This window comes from Oncorhynchus tshawytscha, linkage group LG02 (genome assembly GCF_018296145.1).
Source record: "Oncorhynchus tshawytscha isolate Ot180627B linkage group LG02, Otsh_v2.0, whole genome shotgun sequence".
Classification (NCBI taxonomy): Eukaryota; Metazoa; Chordata; class Actinopteri; order Salmoniformes; family Salmonidae; genus Oncorhynchus; species Oncorhynchus tshawytscha.
In genome coordinates this window covers 54,269,295-54,292,883 of record NC_056430.1, presented here as the reverse complement: position 1 = coordinate 54,292,883, position 23,589 = coordinate 54,269,295, and the positions used below count along the sequence as shown (strand labels likewise).

At 40.8% G+C, this 23,589-nt stretch overlaps 1 protein-coding gene across 1 annotated transcript; it reads left to right on the top strand.

The window, feature by feature from the left end:
• Nucleotides 1-9,516: 9,516 nt before the first annotated feature.
• LOC112267058 (1,25-dihydroxyvitamin D(3) 24-hydroxylase, mitochondrial) lies at nucleotides 9,517-21,073 on the top strand. Its single transcript, XM_024445112.2, has 12 exons — nucleotides 9,517-9,884; nucleotides 10,040-10,230; nucleotides 10,349-10,442; nucleotides 10,531-10,624; nucleotides 10,902-10,993; nucleotides 11,497-11,608; nucleotides 14,042-14,193; nucleotides 14,844-15,010; nucleotides 15,992-16,070; nucleotides 16,178-16,375; nucleotides 17,736-17,847; nucleotides 20,673-21,073. The coding sequence occupies exons 1-11, from the start codon at nucleotides 9,624-9,626 to the stop codon at nucleotides 17,844-17,846; spliced, it is 1,551 nt and encodes a 516-aa protein (XP_024300880.1). The 5' UTR covers nucleotides 9,517-9,623; the 3' UTR covers nucleotide 17,847; nucleotides 20,673-21,073.
• Nucleotides 21,074-23,589: the final 2,516 nt, after the last annotated feature.

Here is a 23,589-nt window from a genome sequence, read left to right as displayed (position 1 = left end):
GAGTTTAAATGTATTTGGCTAAGGTGTATGTAAACTTCCGACTTCAACTGTAAGCATCACAAATAACGTATTATTAGCAACGCTAGCTTGCTTAGCCGGCTAACTAAAATCTCATTTGTTGAAGAGTTGTGCCGAATACAACGGCACTCATGTCATAGTTATGACTTCACCAACCTGGAGACACGAGAGCCAGAGTTAGCAAGCCTTGGCCGTAGATCAAGAGGTCTCAAACTACCGGCCTGCGGGCCAAATGCTTGTCTTAGTAAATGCCGCCCACTGCCTGCATAGTTCCCTTAGAGGTGGGTGGTATTTCTCAAAGTGAACCCTGTTCTGGTTTAATATTGCGGGAAGCATGTTGTAATCTTAGCGATTGGCACACAAAGCATAATAACACTTTCCTATTGGGGAGCACAGAGGATGACTTCTCCTACTCTGGAGATACACCTGGCACCAGCTCTCCCTTATCACAGGTGAGGGGGTTTCAATGTGGGAGGGGATTGGGCGTTGTTGTAACATCAATGCAAATGAGGCTAAAGGCCCGGTGTGGAACGTATCACAGATGGAGGGGCACAACACCACAGTTTCCACTCTGTTGGCAGCAAGGTCAAACGGTGCATGTTATCTTACTCACTCACCCTCTTTCTCTCCCTCCCTCTCGCTCTCGTTCGCTAAAGGGTACAGGAGTTCAGAGCAGGGAACACAAGCACCCTCCTGAACCCGGTGCTTCGCAAGCGCACACACAGGGCCTCATAACAAAGTAGTGTCTCGATTACCCCCCTCACCCCCACCCCCATCACCCTCCCCAAGCTTAACTGCGTGGGAAGAGTTGAGCAGATGCAGCCTGCACTTTAAAAAACAACTTGCTATGTCACTGCTAGTTAAAAAAGCATGAAACACATTTTTATCTGATCAACAGAATGACCTAAGGGCTTTCTGTGCCTCTCTGGCCATATCAACACAGCTTTGGCATTGCCTGCTTTCTAGCACCAAAGCCAGACAGGTGTTGTAACTAACCTGTGCTGTGAGTGGTGGGGAGTTTTTTTGGTTGCCAGAGAGGAGATTGTAAACACACATGAATGATGAAAGAAAAACGGGTTGGGGACAATGCCCCACATGTAAATGTGTTTATACTTACATGGAACACACTTCGGTGCACATGTACACACATGCTTCCATGGTGGGTCTCTTAGTGGGGAATATGCATGGCTGGGTTATTGTACTGTCCCAACATGTTTGTCTTCTTTTGTCTGTAAATCTCACTTTCTGAGCATGTGAGTTCCTGAGCATGTGAGTTCCTGAGCATGTGAGTTCCTGAGCATGTGCACTGTAAGTATTTACTACCACATTGAGCAACATTTTCCACTCCCCCAATTAAACCTGAGATTGTTACTGTACACACCAAGGAATGTTTTTCAACGAGCGAGTGACAATTGTCCTGCCATATTTGTCCATCTCTGAAAAGTCCCCTTCGTAGCAATACTTTTCTTTTATCTCTTTATGAATGAGACACCAAATACAGAAGAATCTCAACCAAGCTTAAATGAGAAGTGTAAGCTATGTTACACAGTACACCAGTTGTCATAACACTGTTATCTGAACTTGTCTGTCACAATGAGGTAAACAACCCTCACTTTCCAGCATGCAACATGAAGCTCCTAAGCGCTTTCATCTTTTAATGAGGCGGTCATAAAGAGAGAAAGAAGGACATCTGACAGAGGTGGGCACTGTCACTCTCAGGGTAATACTGTGTTTGTGTGTGTCATGTCAGATGACGTTCTGCACTGGTGCTACATTAAAAATTAACTTCAGTAAATTAGGCATGTGACTTTCAATGGGCCTCTTCTGTCAATTCTCTACGACTCCCTTGAGAAGACCCCAGTCCATGTCAGTAACTGTGTATCTCTTCTCCTCATTGTCACATAACCTCTTCAAAGTGAGAAAGAAAGCACACCTACTCGATGGGTCATTGACCGTGTAGAAAAACAGAGTGGGAAACTGGGAGTGCTTCCAAAACAGCCGAGACAACATGCAGCGTCAAAGCTTGCCACCCTACAAAAGGTTAATGATCCTTGCGGAAAAACAGGTGACAGAGATCTATTTTGTTTCCTCAGTCAGGTGGCGAAATGCCTATTAATAGTGTATGGAACGACCTCCGATGATGTAGGATGATATCGGAATAAGTGGGACATCTTTTGCATTTCTGTTTTCTGTGACCTCTTTCGACATCTATCCAAAATAGTATCTCAACACATGAAACATTTCTGAAATCCTTAAGATGTTTCCTAATCACACACACAAAAAACATATTCATATATGTATATATATTCATATTCACAGGAGGCATGACACACCCATTTGTGTACATATTTTCAGTTTGCATTTGGTAGACTGGGACAGCAGATTAGATAAACTGAAACACCATTATTGTAGTCCTAATTGTACCCCAATGGTAATTTAGCTGAACAAAAATATAAACACATGTAGTGTTGGTCCCAAGTTTCATGCGCTAAAATAAAAAAATTCCCAGAAATATTCCATACTCACAAAAAGCTTACTTCTCTCAAATGTTGTGCCCAATTTGTTTACATCCCTGTCAGTGAGCATTTCTCCTTTTCTAAAATAATCCACCCACCTGACAGGTATGACATATCAAAAAGCTGATTAAACAGCATGATCATTACACAGGTGCACCTTGCGCTTGGGACTATAAAAGGCCGCTTTAAAATGTGCCGTTTTGTCACAACACAATGCAACAGACGTCTCAAGTTGAGGGAGCATGCAATTGGCATGCTGACTGCAGGAATCTCCACCAGAGCTGTTGCCAGAGATTTGAATGTTCATTTCTCTACCATAAGATGCTTCCAACATTGTTTTAAAGAATTTGGCAGTACGTCCAACCAGCTTCACAACCACAGAACATGTGTAACCACGTCAGCCCAAATCAAATCAAATCAAATTTTATTTGTCACATACACATGGTTAGCAGATGTTAATGCGAGTGTAGCGAAATGCTTGTGCTTCTAGTTCCGACAATGCAGTAATAACGAACAAGTAATCTAACTAACAATTCCAAAAAAACTACTGTCTTATACACAGTGTAAGGGGATAAAGAATATGTACATAAGGATATATGAATGGGTGATGGTACAGAGCAGCATAGGCAAGATACAGTAGATGATATCGAGTACAGTATATACATATGAGATGAGTATGTAAACCAAGTGGCGTAGTTAAAGTGGCTAGTGATACATGTATTACATAAGGATGCAGTCGATGATATAGAGTACAGTATCTACGTATGCATATGAGATGAATAATGTAGGGTAAGTAACATTATATAAGGTAGCATTGTTTAAAGTGGCTAGTGATATATTTACATCATTTCCCATCAATTCCCATGATTAAAGTGGCTGGAGTAGAGTCAGTGTCATTGACAGTGTGTTGGCAGTAGCCACTCAATGTTAGTGGTGGCTGTTTAACAGTCTGATGGCCTTGAGATAGAAGCTGTTTTTCAGTCTCTCGGTCCCAGCTTTGATGCACCTGTACTGACCTCGCCTTCTGGATGACAGCGGGGTGAACAGGCAGTGGCTCGGTGGTTGATGTCCTTGATGATCTTTATGGCCTTCCTGTAGCATCGGGTGGTGTAGGTGTCCTGGAGGGCAGGTAGTTTGCCCCCGGTGATGCGTTGTGCAGACCTCACTACCCTCTGGAGAGCCTTACGGTTGAGGGCGGTGCAGTTGCCATACCAGGCGGTGATACAGCCCGCCAGGATGCTCTCGATTGTGCATCTGTAGAAGTTTGTGAGTGCTTTTGGTGACAAGCCGAATTTCTTCAGCCTTCTGAGGTTGAAGAGGCGCTGCTGCGCCTTCCTCACGATGCTGTCTGTGTGAGTGGACCAATTCAGTTTGTCTGTGATGTGTATGCCGAGGAACTTAAAACTTGCTACCCTCTCCACTACTGTTCCATCGATGTGGATGGGGGTGTTCCCTCTGCTGTTTCCTGAAGTCCACAATCATCTCCTTAGTTTTGTTGACGTTGAGTGTGAGGTTATTTTCCTGACACCACACTCCGAGGGCCCTCACCTCCTCCCTGTAGGCCGTCTCATCGTTATTGGTAATCAAGCCTACCACTGTTGTGTTGTCCGCAAACTTGATGATTGAGTTGGAGGCGTGCATGGCCACGCAGTCGTGGGTGAACAGGGAGTACAGGAGAGGGCTCAGAACGCACCCTTGTGGGGCCCCAGTGTTGAGGATCAGCGGGGAGGAGATGTTGTTGCCTACCCTCACCACCTGGGGGCGGCCCGTCAGGAAGTCCAGTACCCAGTTGCACAGGGCGGGGTCGAGACCCAGGGTCTCGAGCTTGATGACGAGCTTGGAGGGTACTATGGTGTTGAATGCCGAGCTGTAGTCGATGAACAGCATTCTCACATAGGTATTCCTCTTGTCCAGATGGGTTAGGGCAGTGTGCAGTGTGGTTGAGATTGCAGCCCAGGACCTCCACATCCGGCTTCTTCGTCTGCGGACCAGCTACCTGGACAGCTGATGAAACCGAGGAGTATTTCTCTCTATAATTGTCACGCTGGTATAAAGGATTTGGAAACAGGCGCAGGAATACACAATAGGGGTTTTAATACACCCAAAACTAACATGTATACAAAAACACTGGGCTGTACCCAAACACAAGAGCAAGGGTAAACCTTGTTGAACGACCTGGGATACCCATAATACACAATATATAAAGCACACAGCATAATGGCTGCACCAATGCATAATAGCTGCACCAACGCATAGGTACTCTCACGACCAACAGACATGGGAACAATAACCGACAAAGACAAGAGGGCACATATATAACATACTAATCATGGGAAATGGGAACCAGGTGTGTGTAATCAGACAAGACAGTCCGGGGTTGATGATAATGAATCCCGTTCAGTGAAGCCTAGAAAGCCAGTGACGTAGACCTCCGGGAACTGGTGAACAGAATGAGCAACCGTACCGGAGGGATCCGTGACAATACCATTCTCCCATTCTTCTCTGCGGATCCTCACAAGCTCTGTCAGGTTGGATGGGGAGCGTCGCTGGACAGCTATTTTCAGGTCTGTCCAAAGATGTTAGATTGGGTTCAGAGACAGAGACTTGTCCCGAAGCCACTCCTGCGTTGTCTTGGCTGTGTCCTTAGGTTCGTTGTCTTGTTGGAAGGTGAACCTTCGCCCCAGTCTGAGGTCCTGAGGTTTTCATCAAGCTTTGCTCTGTTCATAATTCCCTCGATCCTGACTAGTCTCCCAGTCCCTGCCTCTAAAAAACATCCCCAAAGCATGATGCTGCCACCACCATGCTTAACCATAGGGATGGTGCCAGGTTTCTTCCAGATGTGACGCTTGGCATTCAGACCAAAGAATTCAATCTTGGTTTCATCATACTAGAGAAACTTGATTCTTATAGTCTGAGAGTCTTTAGGGAACTTTTGGAAAACCCTAAGTGGGCTGTCATGTGCATTTTACTGAGGAGTGGCTTCAGTCTGGCCACTCTACCATAAAGGCCTGATTGGTGGAGTGCTACAGAGATGGTTGTCCTTCTGGAAGGTTCTCCCATCTCCACAGAGGACCTCTGGAGCTCTGTCAAAGTGACCCTTGGGTTCTTGTTCACCTCGTTGACAAAGGCCCTTCTCCCCTGATTGTTCAGTTTGGCTGGACTGCCAGCCCTGGGATGAGTCTTGGTGGTTCAAAACTTCTTCCATTTAGGAATGATGGAGGTCACTGTGTTCTTGGGAACCTTCAATGTTGCAGCAATGTTTCGGTACCCTTCCCCAGATCTGTGCCTTGACACAATCCTGCCTCGGAGCTCTACGGACAATTCCTACGACCTCATGGCTTGGTTTTTGCTCTGACGCACTGTCAACTATGGGATCTTAAATAGACAGGTGTGTGCCTTTCCAATGCATGTTCAATCAATTGAATTTACCACAGGTGAACTCCAATCAAGTTGTAGATACATCTAAGGGATGATCAATGGAAGCTAAATTTGGAGCAAAGTGTGTAAATATGTATGTAAATAACCATTTGTTTTTTATTTTATACATTTGCAAAAATATCTACAAAACTATTTTCTCTTTGGTATTGTGTGCTGATTGTTGAGGGTAAACATTTATTCAATCTATTGTAGAATAAGGGTGTTATGTAACAAAATGTGGAAAAAGTGAGGGGTCTGAATACTTTCCGAATGCACCGCATCTACACATGTGGCAGTGTCGGTGGTGACCTGTCATTCCGGACAGGTGGGGTCTTGCCTGTTTTGCATGTTATTTTGGCATTAATACGTGTCACATATCAGTTTGCAAACTATGTAAAAAATATATATATAATTGAGTTAATAAAGCCACATACAATGATGGTCTCTTTTTTTGTTTTCTTGAGTAAGGCAACTCCAAAGTGCAGATGTTTCAGCCTAGCTCAGTGTTTTCTCTGGTGGTGGGGCAAGCCTGCAGAAAATAGAAGCATTGTGCCTGATTGGCTCAGTGTTCTGTCACTCATGGGAACTCATGGGGACACTAAGTTGCAGGCCAAGTCTAAGTCCTTAGTAAGAGTAGACATTTAACATTTCAGCCCTTTGGTTCCTGTCATATAGTTATATTGTAAGTGCCCTTCCAAGAAGGCTCAAGGTCCATTGGCCACAGATAAAATTATTTCAAATCACCTTATATGTACAGTAGCTTTGATTGGACTGATCATGTCAACATCTTACTTTCAAAATCTTAGCTAACAGTCATCATCATGAATCAAGTGGACAATCTACTGGCAAATCCTATTTAATCCTTGTCATTTGAAGAGAAATAATGAAGAGAAATTTTAGATAAAACGTATCAGTGCGTATCATCGGCCATTGGACATGGACCCATTGCACAACGAAGTGGAAATCGCTAATTCAACAAGGAATCAGTGGCTAACTGCAAGCACTGCAAAGCAATCACTAGCCTTCTATTCAGTGGAGTGGCTGTGTTTTTTCCCCCCTGAGTTCCCACCATAAATACAGAGAATGCCAGACTTTGATGACAAAGTTTGATGACAAAATTTGCCCGCAAAGGACCACCTCGCCATCTTCCTGTTTAAAACCTCTATGGGATCGATGTCCCTATTACGGGACTGTTGAGTTAACGTGCACTAATGTGATTAGCATGACAGTTGTAAGTAACAGCCAACTTTCCAGGACATAGTCATGTCTTATATGGGCAGAAAGTTGATTTTTTTGTGAATCTAACTGCACTGTCCAATTTACAGTAGCTATTACAGGGAAAAGAATACCATACTATTGTTTGAGGAGAGTGCACAACAACAAAAAACAACTGGTTTGTTACATTCACCTCCGAAGGTAAATCATGTATGTACATTCAGTAATCTTGCTCTGATTTGTCATCATGAGGGTCCCAGAGATAAAAATGTAGCATAGTTTTGTTTGATAAAATCCATTTTTATGTTCAAATGTAGGAACTGGGTTCTACAGTTTGAACCGCTGCTGTCTCTGGCTCCACACCAACCCTGCCCGGCCATCTAGATGTGTGAAAGTGAGTGTATATGTCAAGGCTCAGGAGAAAATGTATATTGACCAATTTGGCACATTTGGGCAAACTTGACACAAAATATTGTCCAGTATTACAATGCTTCACTGGATCAATCTGCGCGCACTGCTGCCATCTAGTGGCCAAAATCTAAATTGCACCTAAACTGCAATATTATATTATGGCCTTTCTCTTGCATTTCAAAGATGATGGCGAAAAAAAATGCAGGTTTTTATGTTTGTATTGTCTTTTACCAGATCTAATGTGTTATATTTTCCTACACGAATTTCACATTTCCACAAACTTCAAAGTGTTTCCTTTCAAATGGAATCAAGAATATGCATATCATTGCTTCAGGTCCTGAGCTACAGGCAGTAAGATTTGGGTATGTCATTTTAGGCAAAAATGAAAGAAATGTTACGATCCTTAAAAAATGTATTGTATGCTGCTGCATAAATGATGTAATATGCCAGGGCAATATGTATTTGATATGTATACGATATGTATAAGAAAGTAATACTAAGTGTATGTTGTGTTGTATGCTGTTAGTAGCCATGTGCCTCACACTAATAATTTGGTCTATTTTCACCAATGCGGTATTGTAAACACATCGTTCATGGCCGGTGTGTAATTGTTTGCAGACTTTCTTTTGTACAGCTTTGACAGTCCTACTGATAGTAGTGGTGGCGCTTGGCTTGCATGTGCAAATTCAGCACACACAACATTCTATAATAGAATTGTGTTATTTGACGTGTCAAAATAAAAGCTTATTTAATGAGTCAAATAGTGTTATTTGACGTGTATCGTTTTTGACATCCAAATACCCAAACAGCGTTCAATGTGCCTCACCCGAATCATTTGGTCTTTTTTCACCTCTTAAGTTCACCTACTGTTCCAACTTGGTGGTGCACATATAGCCTATAACCTGTTTTTAGAGATATGTAGTCATCCAATATTGTAAGAGCTTTCATTGGCTGCTTATTTGCCCCCTTTATTTATCCTATGGTTCTGACTTGGTGTACAGGGAGAACACTGTAATTACGGTCCATGATCTGAATTCTGTTGCTGTACATTTCAAAAGTGCTGAACAAATAGTTATATTGACTACGTCCGTCGTCACGCTCGCATGTAATGTCTTAATCGAAATTACGGAATTTCTCTTATCCCTTATGCCATAGCATGTACATCTTAATTGTCATTAGAAACCACATTTATTTAAGCAAGTCAGCCATATCAGCTGTGTTTTTTTAAAAGCGGGAAACGAGGCTGAATGAACTGTTTCGCTGTCAGACAGGGCTCTGCTGATAACCAGGTGTAGCAGTGGTAAGGTGTTGGGACTGCTGTTGGGACTCTGCTGTTGGGACAGCTTAATGTAGGCCCTAACAGCCATTAATGTATTGTTTAGTACTGTGTTGTGTAGTGGCTTTGCTGGCATGCATCCCACTTTTTTGTGTTGCCCCACCAAGATGTACATGCTAAAATCGCCACTGGTCAGTGTCATGCATGTGTGTTTGTGTTTTGTGTGCACTATGATTGTACCCATGTGTGTGCTCCTGTGTTAGGGGATTACAAAACCCACATGCTCCCCCTAAGCACTCCAGCAAACATTTCTCAAGGTTCAAGGTTATTACGATGGCAACTGACACTCAGTGAGTAAGCACTTTTTTATAGGGCAACAACATGGTACTTCAAAACCCAAAAACATGCCATCCTCATCGCTGACATGCCCTCATTGTGTGACTGCTGATGGTTCAAGCGAACTGCGTCACCTTCAGTTTAGGCCGATATGTTTATTTATATGTGATGAGGCAAGCGCACTTTCTGCGTCTATCTGGGGTCATGCGATCCTCACAATTTGGATCCATAAATGAATGGTGTGGGCTCGCCCGCCACACCATGCAAGCCCGATCCCTGATTGGTTATGAGTAAACATTGCCAGAGTATATATATTGTGGTAGGCGTCACAGTTCCAAGAAACGAGAACACTGAAACTTCCAAGTTTCCAACAAAGCAAATACATTAATTCGTGTCCCAGTATTTATTCTTTATTAGCCTATCACAGCACGAGAATGAGGGCACAAATCCAAAAGGTACCACAGATAGTAGAATTGTTAAAAAAGAAAACGGTTGGTTTGCAGCACTTCAAGCCAACATCTTCAGTGTGCGTCCTGGACCCGAAGGATGCTACATTGGTTGCGCCTTGTCGACACAGTCTTCCCTCGCAGACTCAGAGCCTGGACTCGATACCTGGACCCACCAACTGGCCCTTATTTGGCAGTTTGATAGAACTACTACTCAAAGGAGGGCTGCAAAGACAACACAATGCATTGGTAAATTATAACAAAAATATTTTATAACGAGAAGAATAATACGATGAAGAATAAAAACTAAAAACAATTCGACATGTTTTATTTTATTTTAATAAAGAATTAAGTTGTTTTATTTGTGGATTAAATGTTTTGTGTCTGATATTTCTTCCTTTTAGATGAATTACCATAAGAAATTCGGAAAGATTTTCCGGATGAAACTCGGCTCCTTTGAATCGGTCCATATTGGCGCACCTTGCTTAGTGGAGGCACTCTACAGAAAGGAGAGCGCTTACCCACAGCGTCTGGAGATCAAACCCTGGAAAGCATACCGAGACTTAAGAGACGAGGCATATGGACTTCTTATTCTGTAATTGGCACTTTTCAGTATTCCTATGATATCATGCTATTTGCTCAACACAAATACACGGGTAATCTATTTTAACAGGCGTAGCCTACTAATTAATATATTTCCTGATGATTTTCAGGGAAGGGGAAGACTGGCAAAGGGTGAGAAGCACGTTTCAGCAGAAACTGATGAAACCCACAGAAGTCGCGAAACTTGATGGAAAAATAAACCAGGTTTGTAAGATCATTTATCTGCGTTAAAACTGCACATTTCAAGGTGAATTTGATCAAATAATGACTTTTTATTGTCTCCAAAATGTAGGTGTTGGCCGATTTCGTTAGTAGAATTGGGCAAGTGACTGACAATGGACAATTTGTGGACTTGTACTTCGAATTGAATAAATGGTCAATGGAGAGTAAGTAGCCTATTGTTTATAATATAAATAACATATTTGTGACTAGATATACATATTTACAATAAAGATTGTTGCTTATATGTAATGTGGATGTATTAAATCATTTGAATTATTCTAATGATAATTTAATTGTTTTAAAAACAAAATTAAGTAAAAGTCTTATTAGAATGAATGGACATTATAATTGATTTGCTACTGAGGAAAAGTTAAATCAATAACACATGAATGCATGTTGTTGCTCAATTAATGTTTTCAATGTTTTATTATCTAATTACAGCCATTTGCTTAGTGCTCTACGACAAACGCTTCGGACTTCTGCATGACAATGTCAACGAGGAGGCTATGACCTTTATCACATCCATAAAGACGGTAAGTGGTCATTGATTTTACACATCCATTTACTATCTGCATGTAGTGATACAGGTATTGTGGGTGCAGCTGAAAACCCCTGGCTTGGGGATGATCTTAGTGATCTTTTTGTGACAGAGCTATACTGTGATATCGCTCTGAGCCTATAGATAGAGTGCAGTTCACTTTAGTGAGTGGGCTAATCACCACTGCTACAATTACTGTTGAATCAGTAGACTATCTGAAACTGGTCTCTGGGCAGGCAGGAATTTACCGGGGCAAACTAATATCTTCAGCAGCCAGGAGACATGCATGTATTTACAACATCTTTTAAACAACATTTTGTTATAGTAACCATGGTCCTGTGCTATAAGTTGATATTGAAACACTGGAGGTAGACTTTGAAAATGACTGGTTGCAACTATAAATTGTTACATTGTCATGTACTGTATGTCTTTATTTGATTGTTACATTGAAAGTCTCTCTCTCTCTTCCCCTCTCTCTCTCTCTCTGTGGATGTGTAGATGATGAGCACATTTGGCGCCATGATGGTCACGCCAGTGGAGCTCCACAAAAAACTGAACACCAAAACATGGCAGGACCACACCACGGCATGGGACCGTATATTCAGTACAGGTAAAAACTCCTCCTACAATGCCCCCGACTCTCGGTCCCCTCCCCATCCCTCTAAAGAAACCTCCCCTACATGTCCACTCTCTCACCCTAAAACCTCAATGCCCCCTGATCTCGCTCCCAACCACCGCTAAAGCAACCACATCGCACCCAACCACCGCTAAAGCACCCCCCCTAGTCACTTCCAACTGCCCTCCCTCTAAGTGACCTCCTCTCCATGTCCTCTCTCCCTCTGATGAAACCTCAATGCCTGCCACGTTCACTTCCAACCCTTCTCTTGACACCCCCCAATCCTTCCACCCGGAGCGTGTCCAGATGACGTATTACCCAAGAACCGCTTTGAGCAAATTTCCAGTCAGGTGATAGGAGAGAGAGAGATATGAACCGGGTGCCTCTGCGATCAGTGGTGGAAAAAAGTACCCAATTGTGATATTTGAGTTAAAGTATAGATACCTTAATAGAAAACTACTCAAGTAAAAGTCACCCAGCAAAATACTATTTGAGTAAAAGTCTAAAAGTTTTTGGTCCTAAATGTACTTCAGTATCAAAGTAAATGTAATTGCTAAAATATACTTAAGTATCAAAATGTAAAAGTAATTTCAAATTCCTTATATTAAGCAAGGCAGACAGCACCATTTTCTTGTTTTTACTTTTTACAAATAGCCAGGGCACACTCCAACACTCAGACATAATTGACAAATTATGCATTTGTGTTTAGTGAGTCTGCCAGATCAGAGGCAGTAGGGATGAATTGGACCATTTTCCTGTCCTGCTAAGTGTTCGAAATGTAACCAGTACTTTTGGGTGTCACGGAAAATGTATGGAGTAAAAGTTACATTTTTAAATTTATGAATACACTGAAGTAAAAGTTGTCAAATATAAATTATAAAGTACCGATACCCCAACAATTACTTTAGTAGTGTTTGAGCATGTTTACTTAAGTACTTTACACCACTGTCTGCGATCCATGCACTTGGCTCACCCCCTCTTACACAACACAATCAGAGTTGTAGTAAACCGGATGACCTAAGGGGGAGAACACTGCCAAATATTTGTAGTAGCGGGAACAGGCATGGAGGGTAGGAGGAGACGTGGGAGTGGAATGTTGGCTCAGGGCCTTGCTACGGATCGTTTGTTGTGCTGCTTGCTTTTGCCGGTGGCTTGTAGGCACCTGTCCACCCTCTCTTACACACACATATATACACAGGTCGGGGGGCTCTATTTGTGTGTGTGTGTGTGTGTGTGTGTGTGTGTGTGTGTGTGTGTGTGTGTGTGTGTGGCTTTAAGGCCTAATTGTCAAGACATGTCATTGGAAAAAGGAAAAACACAACCTGTCCTGATGTTTTCATCTGATTGTCAAACAAATCACTTAAAAAAGTAGGCTACCTACACACGTTCAGTCCACCCAAATAATTCCTGCATCCAATCAAAAACACAAAGTGTAATGACATTTGGCGATCGTCATTAGAACTTTACTCTTGTAGCCTGGATTAATCGATACTCCTTGCTGACAAAACAACCTTCTTGTAAAAAGAAAAGTCGGGACACATGAAAAGGGACTGAAATACAGGACTGTCACGGGATGACAAGTGCAGTCACAATGGGATTTTTCTTTTTAAACCACAGAGGTGGGCTGTATCGCATTAGTGGATACTCACACTGCTCTCAGGGCAGGTCCGCCAGTTTTGACTTGCAGAAGTGACTTTTCATAGCAGGTTAAGAGTACTTACATAGCAGGTTAGGATAGTTAACATGACAGGTTAGGAGAATTAACGTAGCATGTTAGCAGAATTAGGTTAAGGTTAGAAAAAAAGGTTAGGGTTAGGTAAAATCCTAAAATTGTCCCCGATGCCAAATCGAACATATCTAGCTACAACCAGGCCTGCCCTGGGAACAGTCTTGGGTTCCACTGATTTGGAAAAAGCTTTTACCATTGTAGCAGTTCAAAATAGCATTTCAAATAAAAAGGAGAATGGTTCAATTAGCATTATTTTGATTTTTGTTGCATTTAAGGGGGCTCAACTCTCATTCCCCTCCTATACGTCATTCTAATTAAGAATTTGTTCTTAAGTGACTTGCCTAGTTAAATAAAGGTTACATAAATAAAAAATGATAAACAGTGGCCGTGTATGTTGTCCTCGTGGCCAGGTTCAGTAGATAAAAGATGGTTGAGGGCTTTTGAAAGTAGCGATAGGGAGTGGAAGTGAGGGCATTTTATGGCTTGTTAAATATCGTTTACTTGTTTGTAGAAGTTTACAATTATCATTGTTTATGACTGGTTACAGCTTTTCACAAATAGAATCCATGTTTTGGTGAATAAAGTTGACCATTTAGAATGGCTTTAAAAATGGACTATATGCAGTCATTGTTACCTAGCTTTAAAAAATATATCTTTCAGTTAATTATTTCGCGTTTGTCTCTTGTTGTTGTCCGCAGCCAAAGTCTACATAGACAAGAAGATAAAGAGCCATGCAGGGGCAACAGGACCCAGTGACGACTTCCTGTGTGACATCTACCGCCACAGTCACCTGTCCAAGAAAGAGCTGTACGCCGCCATCACAGAGCTCCAGATCGGAGGAGTGGAGACGGTAAGGATCAGTTGACAAATGTAACAGAGATGGTTCGGTGAACCACACTTGCATGATGAGTATCTTTGCTAATAATTTAGCGTCAGAACACTGAAGTGTGATAGTCCTCAAACTTTTCCGGTGAACTGTGATGAGTTACATTGCTTGTCACCTGAAGACTTGCTTAATGCCTAGGTTTTAGCTTAGCGGGACCCGGATTTGAATCTCGGTCGTACAAACAAGAACAGGGACAGATGTATCATTCACTTGCACCAGCGCCTATTTTGCTCTTCTATTTTCTGAAAAATAAGAGGGGAAAACATGACACTCCTTTATTGTTGATGACTTTCACCTTACTTCATTTCTTGCTCCCATACATTGTTTTAACTCATTTACTCCATGCTTGAAGTGGTATTCCCTCCCTGTGAGAGAAGAAACAAACAGGTGCAAACTGTAATAGTAGTGGTTCAAAGGCAATCTGGTCTGCAGTCCAGATATGACAGAAACAGCCCTTGAGGAACCCCTCACATTCCTCAGCTCCATCTACTGTAAGACCCCCTCTATGGAATGCAGTATATAGTATCTCTCTGAATGAGTCTGACATCTCTCTCTCTCTCTCTCTCTCTCTCTCTCTCTCTCTCTCTCTCTCTCTCTCTGTTGATGTTTTCTAGACTGCCAACAGCATGCTGTGGGCTATTTTCAACCTCTCCCGTAACCCCTGCGTTCAGAAGAAGCTGCTCCAAGAAATCAGAGAGGTTCTGCCTGCTAGTCAGACTCCCAGTGCCAAGCACCTCCAGAGAATGCCCTACATCAAGGCCTGCCTCAAAGAATCCATGAGGTACAGTAAGACATTCCACTGGGATGTGACGCAAAAACAATAACACTGCAGTCATCGTGTACTGTATGTCATTCAAACCGGTACACAAGTCGAAAACAAATTAGTTGAGGCATGGGCGCTTGACTTTGTCTGAAAGTGGGTGCGCAAAAAAAACTATAATAATTTTGAATGAAACACAAAAATAAATAAAACATTGGTTGTTGCCATTTTTAAACCATTTCCTGCAATTCTGCACTGTTTCTTCACAGGGGGAATCCATATTACATATTTTGAACTTGAGTACTTTTTATCATAACCATGACAGATAACAAATCCTAATTTCTAAATTGCACAATATATATTCAGTCAATAAAAAAACAAGTGCCATTTAAGACTGATTTATTGAAACCACAAAGTCAACTAGTTATATTATATTGTGGAACACAATCTTCAAAAAGGCAAGTAACCTCAGCAGTGGAGCTTGCTTGTAGAAGCCTATTACTGTGCAATGGCATAGCCTTGTTTTGTTAATTTAGCAGACAATACACTTTTATTTCCCAAGCGCTTATCACAGTCAACACACACCTAATTTATAGTAAAACAAACTATGTGATATATCAGAATAAAATAGAACAGAACATTTTTTCAAATGAAAAAAATTGGCAGTGTGAAGTGATGCGCATCTCGCGTCGAGAAAAGTTATTCTCAAAGAGTGATCATTTGAAACGGGGCTCAATTTGGCGAGTTGAAAGAAAAACATTTTAGGGTTAATCGGTCTTCTTTTTAATATACAGACATTTCGATTTACAAGTGTTTTTTGTAGTTTAATGCAGAAACTCACACAGATAATGTCTATGAATTTTGACAAATTAGCTATTTTCCTTTCAAATTGCCTTTAAAAAAAGGTTTGAGTATGTTTAACTGATCCTAAATAGCTTACACGTACATGTATCCTCCTGCTTCAAGACTATATTTCCAAACACTTTTTTCAAATTCCTGCAGGTTATCGCCGTCAGTTCCCTTCACGAGTCGGACCTTAGACAAAGACACTGTGTTGGGGGATTACTCCATTCCCAAGGGGGTAAATGGATTACTTCGTTTTCCATCATTTAAGAGCTCATGTTGGGGCGATTACAGTCTCGGCTCATTCAACATTTGATTTGATTGATTTTTATTTTTTATTTTCAGACAGTGTTGATGATCAACAGCCATGCTCAGGGTGCCAATGAGGAATACTTCCACGACAGCAGCCGGTTTAAACCAGAGCGTTGGCTTAAAGAGAGCAGTACCATCAACCCCTTTGCCCATGTGCCGTTTGGTGTTGGGAAGAGGATGTGTATTGGGCGGCGTCTGGCAGAGCTACAGCTGCAGTTGGCACTCTGCTGGGTAAGAACAACCTCATGTGCCTCCAAAGTGGCCACCAAGTTGCCCACATTGTAGTATTACCGCAGGTTGGGCTTAACACCTGTGGGCGATATACAGTATATTACTCCGTCTTCCTGCGTCAGGTTTCGATGTGTACAGTCCCTTTTCACATACGTTGTGTTCTAGCCTGAATTGAAAATGGATTCAATTGATATTTTGTGTCACTAGCCAACATACAATACCCCAATAATTATGTTTTTAGAAATTGTTACAAAATAAAAAGCTGAAATGCCTCAATAAGTTTTCAACCCCTTTGTTATGGCAAGCTTAAATAAGTTCAGGAGTAAACCTCTGCTTAACAAGTCACATAATAGGTTGAATGGACTCACTCTGTGTGCAATCATAGTGTTGAACATATTTTTTTTATGACTACCTCATCTGACTACCACATACTGTTTGCAAAAAGGCACTAAAGTAAAACTGCAAAACGTGACAAAGATATTAACTTTATGTCCTGAATACAAAGCATTATGTTTGGCATAAATCCAACACCACTGAGTAACACTCTTCATATTTTCAAGCATGGTGGTGACTGCGTCATGTTATGAGTATGCTTGCTATCGGCATGGACTAGAGAGTTGTTTTAGGATAAAAAGTAACAGAATAGAGCTAGGCACAGGTAAAAACCTGGTTCAGTGTTCTTTCTAACAGACACAGGGAGACAAATTCACCTTTCAGCAGAACAATAACTTAAAACATATAAGGACAAATATACACTGGAGTTGCTTACGAAGATGACATTGAATGTTCTTAAGTGGCCTAGTGACAGTTTTGAGTTAACCCGGCTTGAAAATCTATGGCAAGACTTGAAAATGGCTGTCTAGCAATGATCAACAACCAACTTGACAGAGCTTGAATAATTTTCTAAATAACAATGTGCAAATATTGTACAATACTGGTGTGCAAAACTTGTAGAGACTTACCCAGAAAGACTCACAGCTGTAATTGCTGCCAATGGTGATTCTAACATGTAAACATGTATTGACTTAGGGGTGTGAATACTTATGTAAATGAGATATTTCTGTATTTAATTTTCAATATATTTGCAAAAATGTCTAAAAACATGTTTTCACTTTGTCATTATATTCATATTGAATTCAGGCTGTAACACAACCAAATGTGAAAAAAGTCAAGGGGTATGAATACTTTCTGAAGGCACTGTATAACTTTAAGTTCCAAGAAGACTTTGTCCTGCAATGTGTGTTAACCTTGAAAAATTGTTTTATGTCACCATGTGAGTCTTACCTCAATTGATACTGGTTGTCCTTTTACATGCCCTTCATAATCTAATGATTGCTCCTTTTTACCCTCTTTCTATCAGGTCATCAGAGATTATGAAATTGTGGCGACAGATAGTGAACCAGTTGAAACTATCCATTCGGGGACGCTTGTTCCCAACCGTGAACTCCCTGTGGCTTTCATTAGACGATGAGGTAAGAATAACATTCACCCTTGAATATACCTCAAAATCATACATATACTGAAACTTACAGTGCCTTCGGAAAGTATTCAGACCCCTCGACTTTTCCACATTTTGTTACCTTAGTCTTATTCTAAAATGGAATACATGTTTTTAATAATAATCAGAAATCTACACACACTACCCCATAATGACGAAGCAAAAACAGGTTTTTAGACATTTTTGCAAATATATTCAAAATAAAAAACAGAAATACCTTATTTACATAAGTATTCAGACACTTTGCTATGAGACTCAAAATTAAGGTCAGGCGAATCGTGTTTCCATTGATCATCCTTAAGATGTTTCTACAGCTTGATTGGAGACCACCTGTGGTCAATTCAATTGATTGGACATCATTTGAAAGGCACACACCTGTCTATATAAGGCTCCACAGTTGACAGTCCATGTCAGAGCAAAAACCAAGCCATGAGGTCGAAGGAATTGTCCGTAGAGCTCCAAGACAGGATTGTGTCAAGGCACAGATCTGTGGAAGGGTACCAAAATATTTCCGCAGTATTGAAGGTCCCCAAGAACACATTGGTCTACATCATTCTTAAATGGAAGATGTTTGGGACGACCAAGACTCTTCCTAGAGCTGGCCGCCAGGCCAAACTGAGCAATCGGGGGAGAAGGACCTTGGTCAGGGAGGTGACCAAGAACCTGATGGTCACTCTGACAGAGCTCTAGAGTTCCTCTGTGGAGATGGGAGAACCTTCCAGAAGTACAACCATCTCTGTAGCACTCCACCAATCAGGCCTTTATGGTAGAGTGGCTAGACGGAAGCCACTCCTCAGTAAAATGCACATGACAGCCCGTTTGGAATTGCTAAAAAGGCACCTAAAGACTCTCAGACCATGAGAAACAAGATTCTCTGGTCTGTTGAAACCAAGATTGAACTCTTTGACCTGAATGCCGAGCGTCGCATCTGGAGGAAACCTGGCACCATCCCTACGGTGAAGCATGGTGGTGGCAACATCTTGCTGTGGGGATGTTTATTAGCGGCGGGGACTGGGAGACTAGTCAGAATCGTGACAAAGATGAACGGAGCAAAGTATCGTGAGATCCTTGATGAAAACATGCTCCAGAGCGCTCAGGACCTCAGACTGGGGTGATGGTTCACATTTCAACAGGACAATAACAATAAGCACACAGTCATGAACACAGGAGTGGCTTCGGGAAAAGTCTTTGAATGTCCTTGAGTGGCCCAGCCAGAGCCCGGACATGAACCTGGAAAGACCTGAAAATATCTGTGCTGCAACGCTCCCCAACCAACCTGACAAAGGTTGAGCGGATCTGCAGAGAGGAATGAGAGAAACTCCCCAAATATTAATGTGCCAAGCTTGTAGTGTCATACCCAAGAAAACTCAAGGCTGTAATCGCTGCCAAAGGTGCTTCAACAAAATATTGAGTAAATGGTTTGAACACTTTTGTAAATGTGATATTTGAGTTGTTTTTTTGTATATTTTTTTAAATGTCCAAAAACCTGTTTCTGCTTTGTCATTATGGGGTATTGTGAGTAGATTGATGGGCGGAAAAAAATATTTAATCAATTTTAGAACAAGGCTGTAACATAACTTTTGGGGGAAAAGTCAAGGGTCTGAATACCTTCCGAATGCACTGTAAAATCAGAGTAAAGACAATATATACAGTACCAGTCAAAAATTTGGACACACCTACTTTCTTTATTTTTACTATTTTCTACATTGTAGAATAATAGTGAAGACATCAAAACTATAAAATAACACATATGCAATCATGTAGTAACCAAAAAAATGTTAATCAAATCAAAATATATTTTATATTTGAGATTCTTCATAGTAGCCCCCGTTTGCCTTGATGACAGCTTTGCACACTCTTGGCATTCTCTCAACCAGCTTCATGAGGTAGTCACCTGGAATGCATTTCAATTAACAGCTGTGCCTTGTTAAAGTGAATTTGTGGAATTTCTTTCCTTCTTAATGTGTTTGAACCAATCAGTTGTGGTGTGACAAGGTAGTGGTGGTATACAGACGATAGCCCTATTTGGTAAAAGACCAAGTCCATATAATGGCAAGAACAGCTCAAATAAAAAAAGAGAAATGACAGTCCATCATTACTTTAAGACATGAAGTTCAGTCAATCTGGAACGTTTCAAGAACTTTGAAAGTTTCTTCAAGTGCAGTCGCAAAAACCATCAAGCGCTATGATGAAACTGGCTCTCATGAGGACCGCCACAGGAAAGGAAGACCCAGAGTTACTTCTGCTGCAGAGGATTACTTCATTAGAGTTACCAGCCTTAGAAATTTCAGCCAAATTAATGCTTTACAGAGTTCAAGTAACAGGTCTCAACATCAACTGTTCAGAGGAGACTGCGTGAATCAGGCCTTCATTGTCAAATTTCTGCAAAGAAACCACTACTAAAGGACACCAATAATAAGAAGAGACTTGGTTGGGCCAAGACACATGAGCATCGGTTTTGATGTCTTCACTATTATTCTACATTGTAGAAAAGAGGAAAAATAAAGAGAAACTCTTTAATGAGTAGGTGTGTCCAAACTTTTGACTGGTACTGTATATTGTATAAATAGATATATATCTCATATCTCAAATTAATATAACACACACACACTTGTGGAATAGACACCAGCTAGAATGCGGTTTTAACCAATCAGCATTCAGGATTAGGCGCACCCGTTGCATAAACACACAATATATAACTATAAAAAGGTACATTCAACTCCACAAAAATAAGAAAACATATATTAGCAGGTTGCGAAATGTTATATTTGATTCCATGTGTTATTTTCTCCAAAACAGGCTTCAAACACAGATCATTTGGACCTGACTACAGAAAAATAATAGTTCTAGACCTGAATGTCCAGAGAGACTCCCTTTATTGCTGCTCTGTAAATAACAAAGAGAAAATATCAGATCTAAATATATTTGTATGTAATCCTGTCACATATACCTCAAACTAATATAAATGCATTTAAACTATTAACTATGAGAGTTAGCCTACTTGTTGACCAATAACTTTTAGCTTGTGTTGTAAGACAACTGCACTTTACTGCCCACTAATCTTAAATAATAATATACGGTTTTGAATAATAATGACGGTTTATGCCCTGCTATTGTTTTAATTTGGATTTTATTTTTGTACCCAAATATACTTTATTTTGTGTTATGTCGAAAATGTTAAATAAATGATGACTTTTGTATATGTTGTCTTTGTATGTTATAGTATATACATTACATGTATAAAGGCTACTTGTGTATTTTTTTTCCATTGTGTGTGAAGTGCAATAATAGTGTCAACATGATGTACATTTAAAACATTGTAATTCTTAGAGAGAATATATTTCATCCACTTTTTCTTTTTGTTGCAGTATTTTTAATGTTTGAAATTGTAATTACTTTGCGGAATATGGTTTAAGATTAGTACAACTGTATCATAGCCACACATCAAAGCTAAGGACCTAATGATTTATGAATTTGGTATATCATAGTAATCAAGTGCTATTTGCATGTGAAAATGTCATGGAATGCTCCATGGTAATCTTACCAGCTCTTGTGCTCAGCTCAGGGCTCCTATTCAGTCAAACCTGCATTAGCAATAGCTACTTCAACTATCCACACGCCATAGTACGTCTATTCTTGCAACAAAACACATTATAGCGATTAAAGGTAATGTACACTGCCCCCCTCTGCCATTCAGTGATCTTCTACAGTTGTCTTTAATATTACAAGTAGCTGTAATGGTAATAGACGGGTATAATATGAACCTATTATAATAGACTTCATATGTCTATCTCACTGTAAATGTCAAGGATTTTTTACTAATCTGGTTTCAATCGTCTGAAATACATGATCTCCTGAAAAGTGATTCTATTCTTAATTTCTGCTTTGTGAATTCAGTGTATTTGTGGGAGCATGATGTAGCATTTGCATGTATCTTACTGATATATCGTCTTATAAAAAGAGAAGATAGAGGTAGGTAAAGGAATACAGGTATAAACTCCATGCCGCAAGGGGCAATGTGTGATCAAAAGTCGACAGTCGACAAACTGATATAACTCTGTGTTAGAGCCTTATTGATAAGAATAAATATGAATGATATTAAATGGTTTTACAACCAATTGGCATCCTATAGGGAGAAGGTTTCAGTCTGGAGAATATACTGCATCATAGTCAATTATATTATATTTAATTAATATTATTATTTAATTTCACACACACAAGACATTGATTTGAAATACACCGCTGGGTATTTAAGACAGTGTACTTCTGCTATCTACTGTTCAAAACATATACTTTATGGTAAAGTCGAGATGTCTTGTATCTCAATAAGGAACTTATTTGGACTGGATTACATAATAATGTAATTTCTTATTACATCATTTATGTTGACATTGTGAAAATGAATCTGCAGTAATGTTTCATTTAGTTTTCTTTCGGTATATAGGGGAGCTAAAAGCTGAATTGCATGCAACGGGGAATTCAAGAAGACATAGCTAAATTAAATCAAATTAAATTGGTCACAAACACCGTGTTTAGCAGATGTTATAGCGAAATGTTTGTGTTTCCAGCTCCAACAGTGCAGTAATATCTAACAAAAGTAATATCTAACAATTTCACAGCAAAGGAATGGAATTGAGAATGTATAAATATTTGGATGAGCAATCAGTCAGAGTGGCATAGACTTAGATACAATAGAATAGTATACAGTATATACATATGAGATGAGTAATGCAAAATATATAAACATTATTTAGTTGACTAGTGTTCCATTATTAAAGTGGACAGTGATTTCAAGTCTATGTATATAGAGCAGCAGCCTCTAATGTGCTAGTGATGGCTATTTAACAGTCTGATGGCCTTGAGATAGAAGCTGTTTTTAGTCTCTCGGTCGAAGCTTTGCCTCTAATGTGCTAGTGATGGCTATTTAACAGTCTGATGGCCTTGAGATAGAAGCTGTTTTTAGTCTCTCGGTCGAAGCTTTGATGCACCTGAACAGACCTCACCTTCTGGATGATAGTGGGGGTGAACAGGCAGTGGCTTGGGTGGTTGTTATCCTTGATGATCTTTTTGGCCTTGCTGTGACATTGGGTGCTGTAAGTGTCCTGGAGGGCAGGTAGTTTGCCCCCATTGATGCGTTGGGCAGACCGCACCATCCTCTGGAGAGCCCTGCGGTTGTGGTCGGTGCAGTTGCCGTACCAGGCAGTGATACAGCCCGACAGGATGCTCTCAATTGTGCATCTGTAAAGATTTGTAAGAGATTTAGGTACCAAGCCACATTTCTTCAGCCTCCTGAGGTTGAAGAGGTGCTCTTGCGCCTTCTCTTCTTCACCACACTGTCTGTGTAGGTGGACCATTTCAGATTGTCATAGATGTGTACGCTAAGGAACTTGAAACGTTCCACCTTCTCCACTGCGGTCCCATCGATGTGGATAGGGGGTGCTACCTCTACTGTTTCCTGAAGTCCACGATCAGCTCCTTTGTTTTGTTGATGAGGTTATTTTCCCGGCACCCTCACCTCCTCCCTGTAGGCTGTCTCATCATTGTTGGTAATCAGGCCTACTACTGTTGTGTCGTCTGCAAACTTGATGATTGAGTTGGAGGCGTGTGTGGCCACGCAGTCATTGATGAACAGGGAGTACAGGAGAGGGCTTAGCACGCACCCTTGTCGAGCCCCAGGGTTGAGGATCAGTGAAGTGGAGGTGTTGTCTCCTACCTT

What these genes read in the sequence shown, in the direction of transcription:
- LOC112267058 (XM_024445112.2), top strand. Translation starts at nt 9,624, where the DNA reads ATGAGGGCACAAATCCAAAAGGTACCACAGATAGTAGAATTGTTAAAA. An exon ending in GCATATGGACTTCTTATTCT is followed by an intron (nt 10,231 to 10,348) that starts GTAATTGGCACT and finishes GATGATTTTCAG; the next exon opens with GGAAGGGGAAGACTGGCAAA. An exon ending in GGACCGTATATTCAGTACAG is followed by an intron (nt 11,609 to 14,041) that starts GTAAAAACTCCT and finishes TGTTGTCCGCAG; the next exon opens with CCAAAGTCTACATAGACAAG.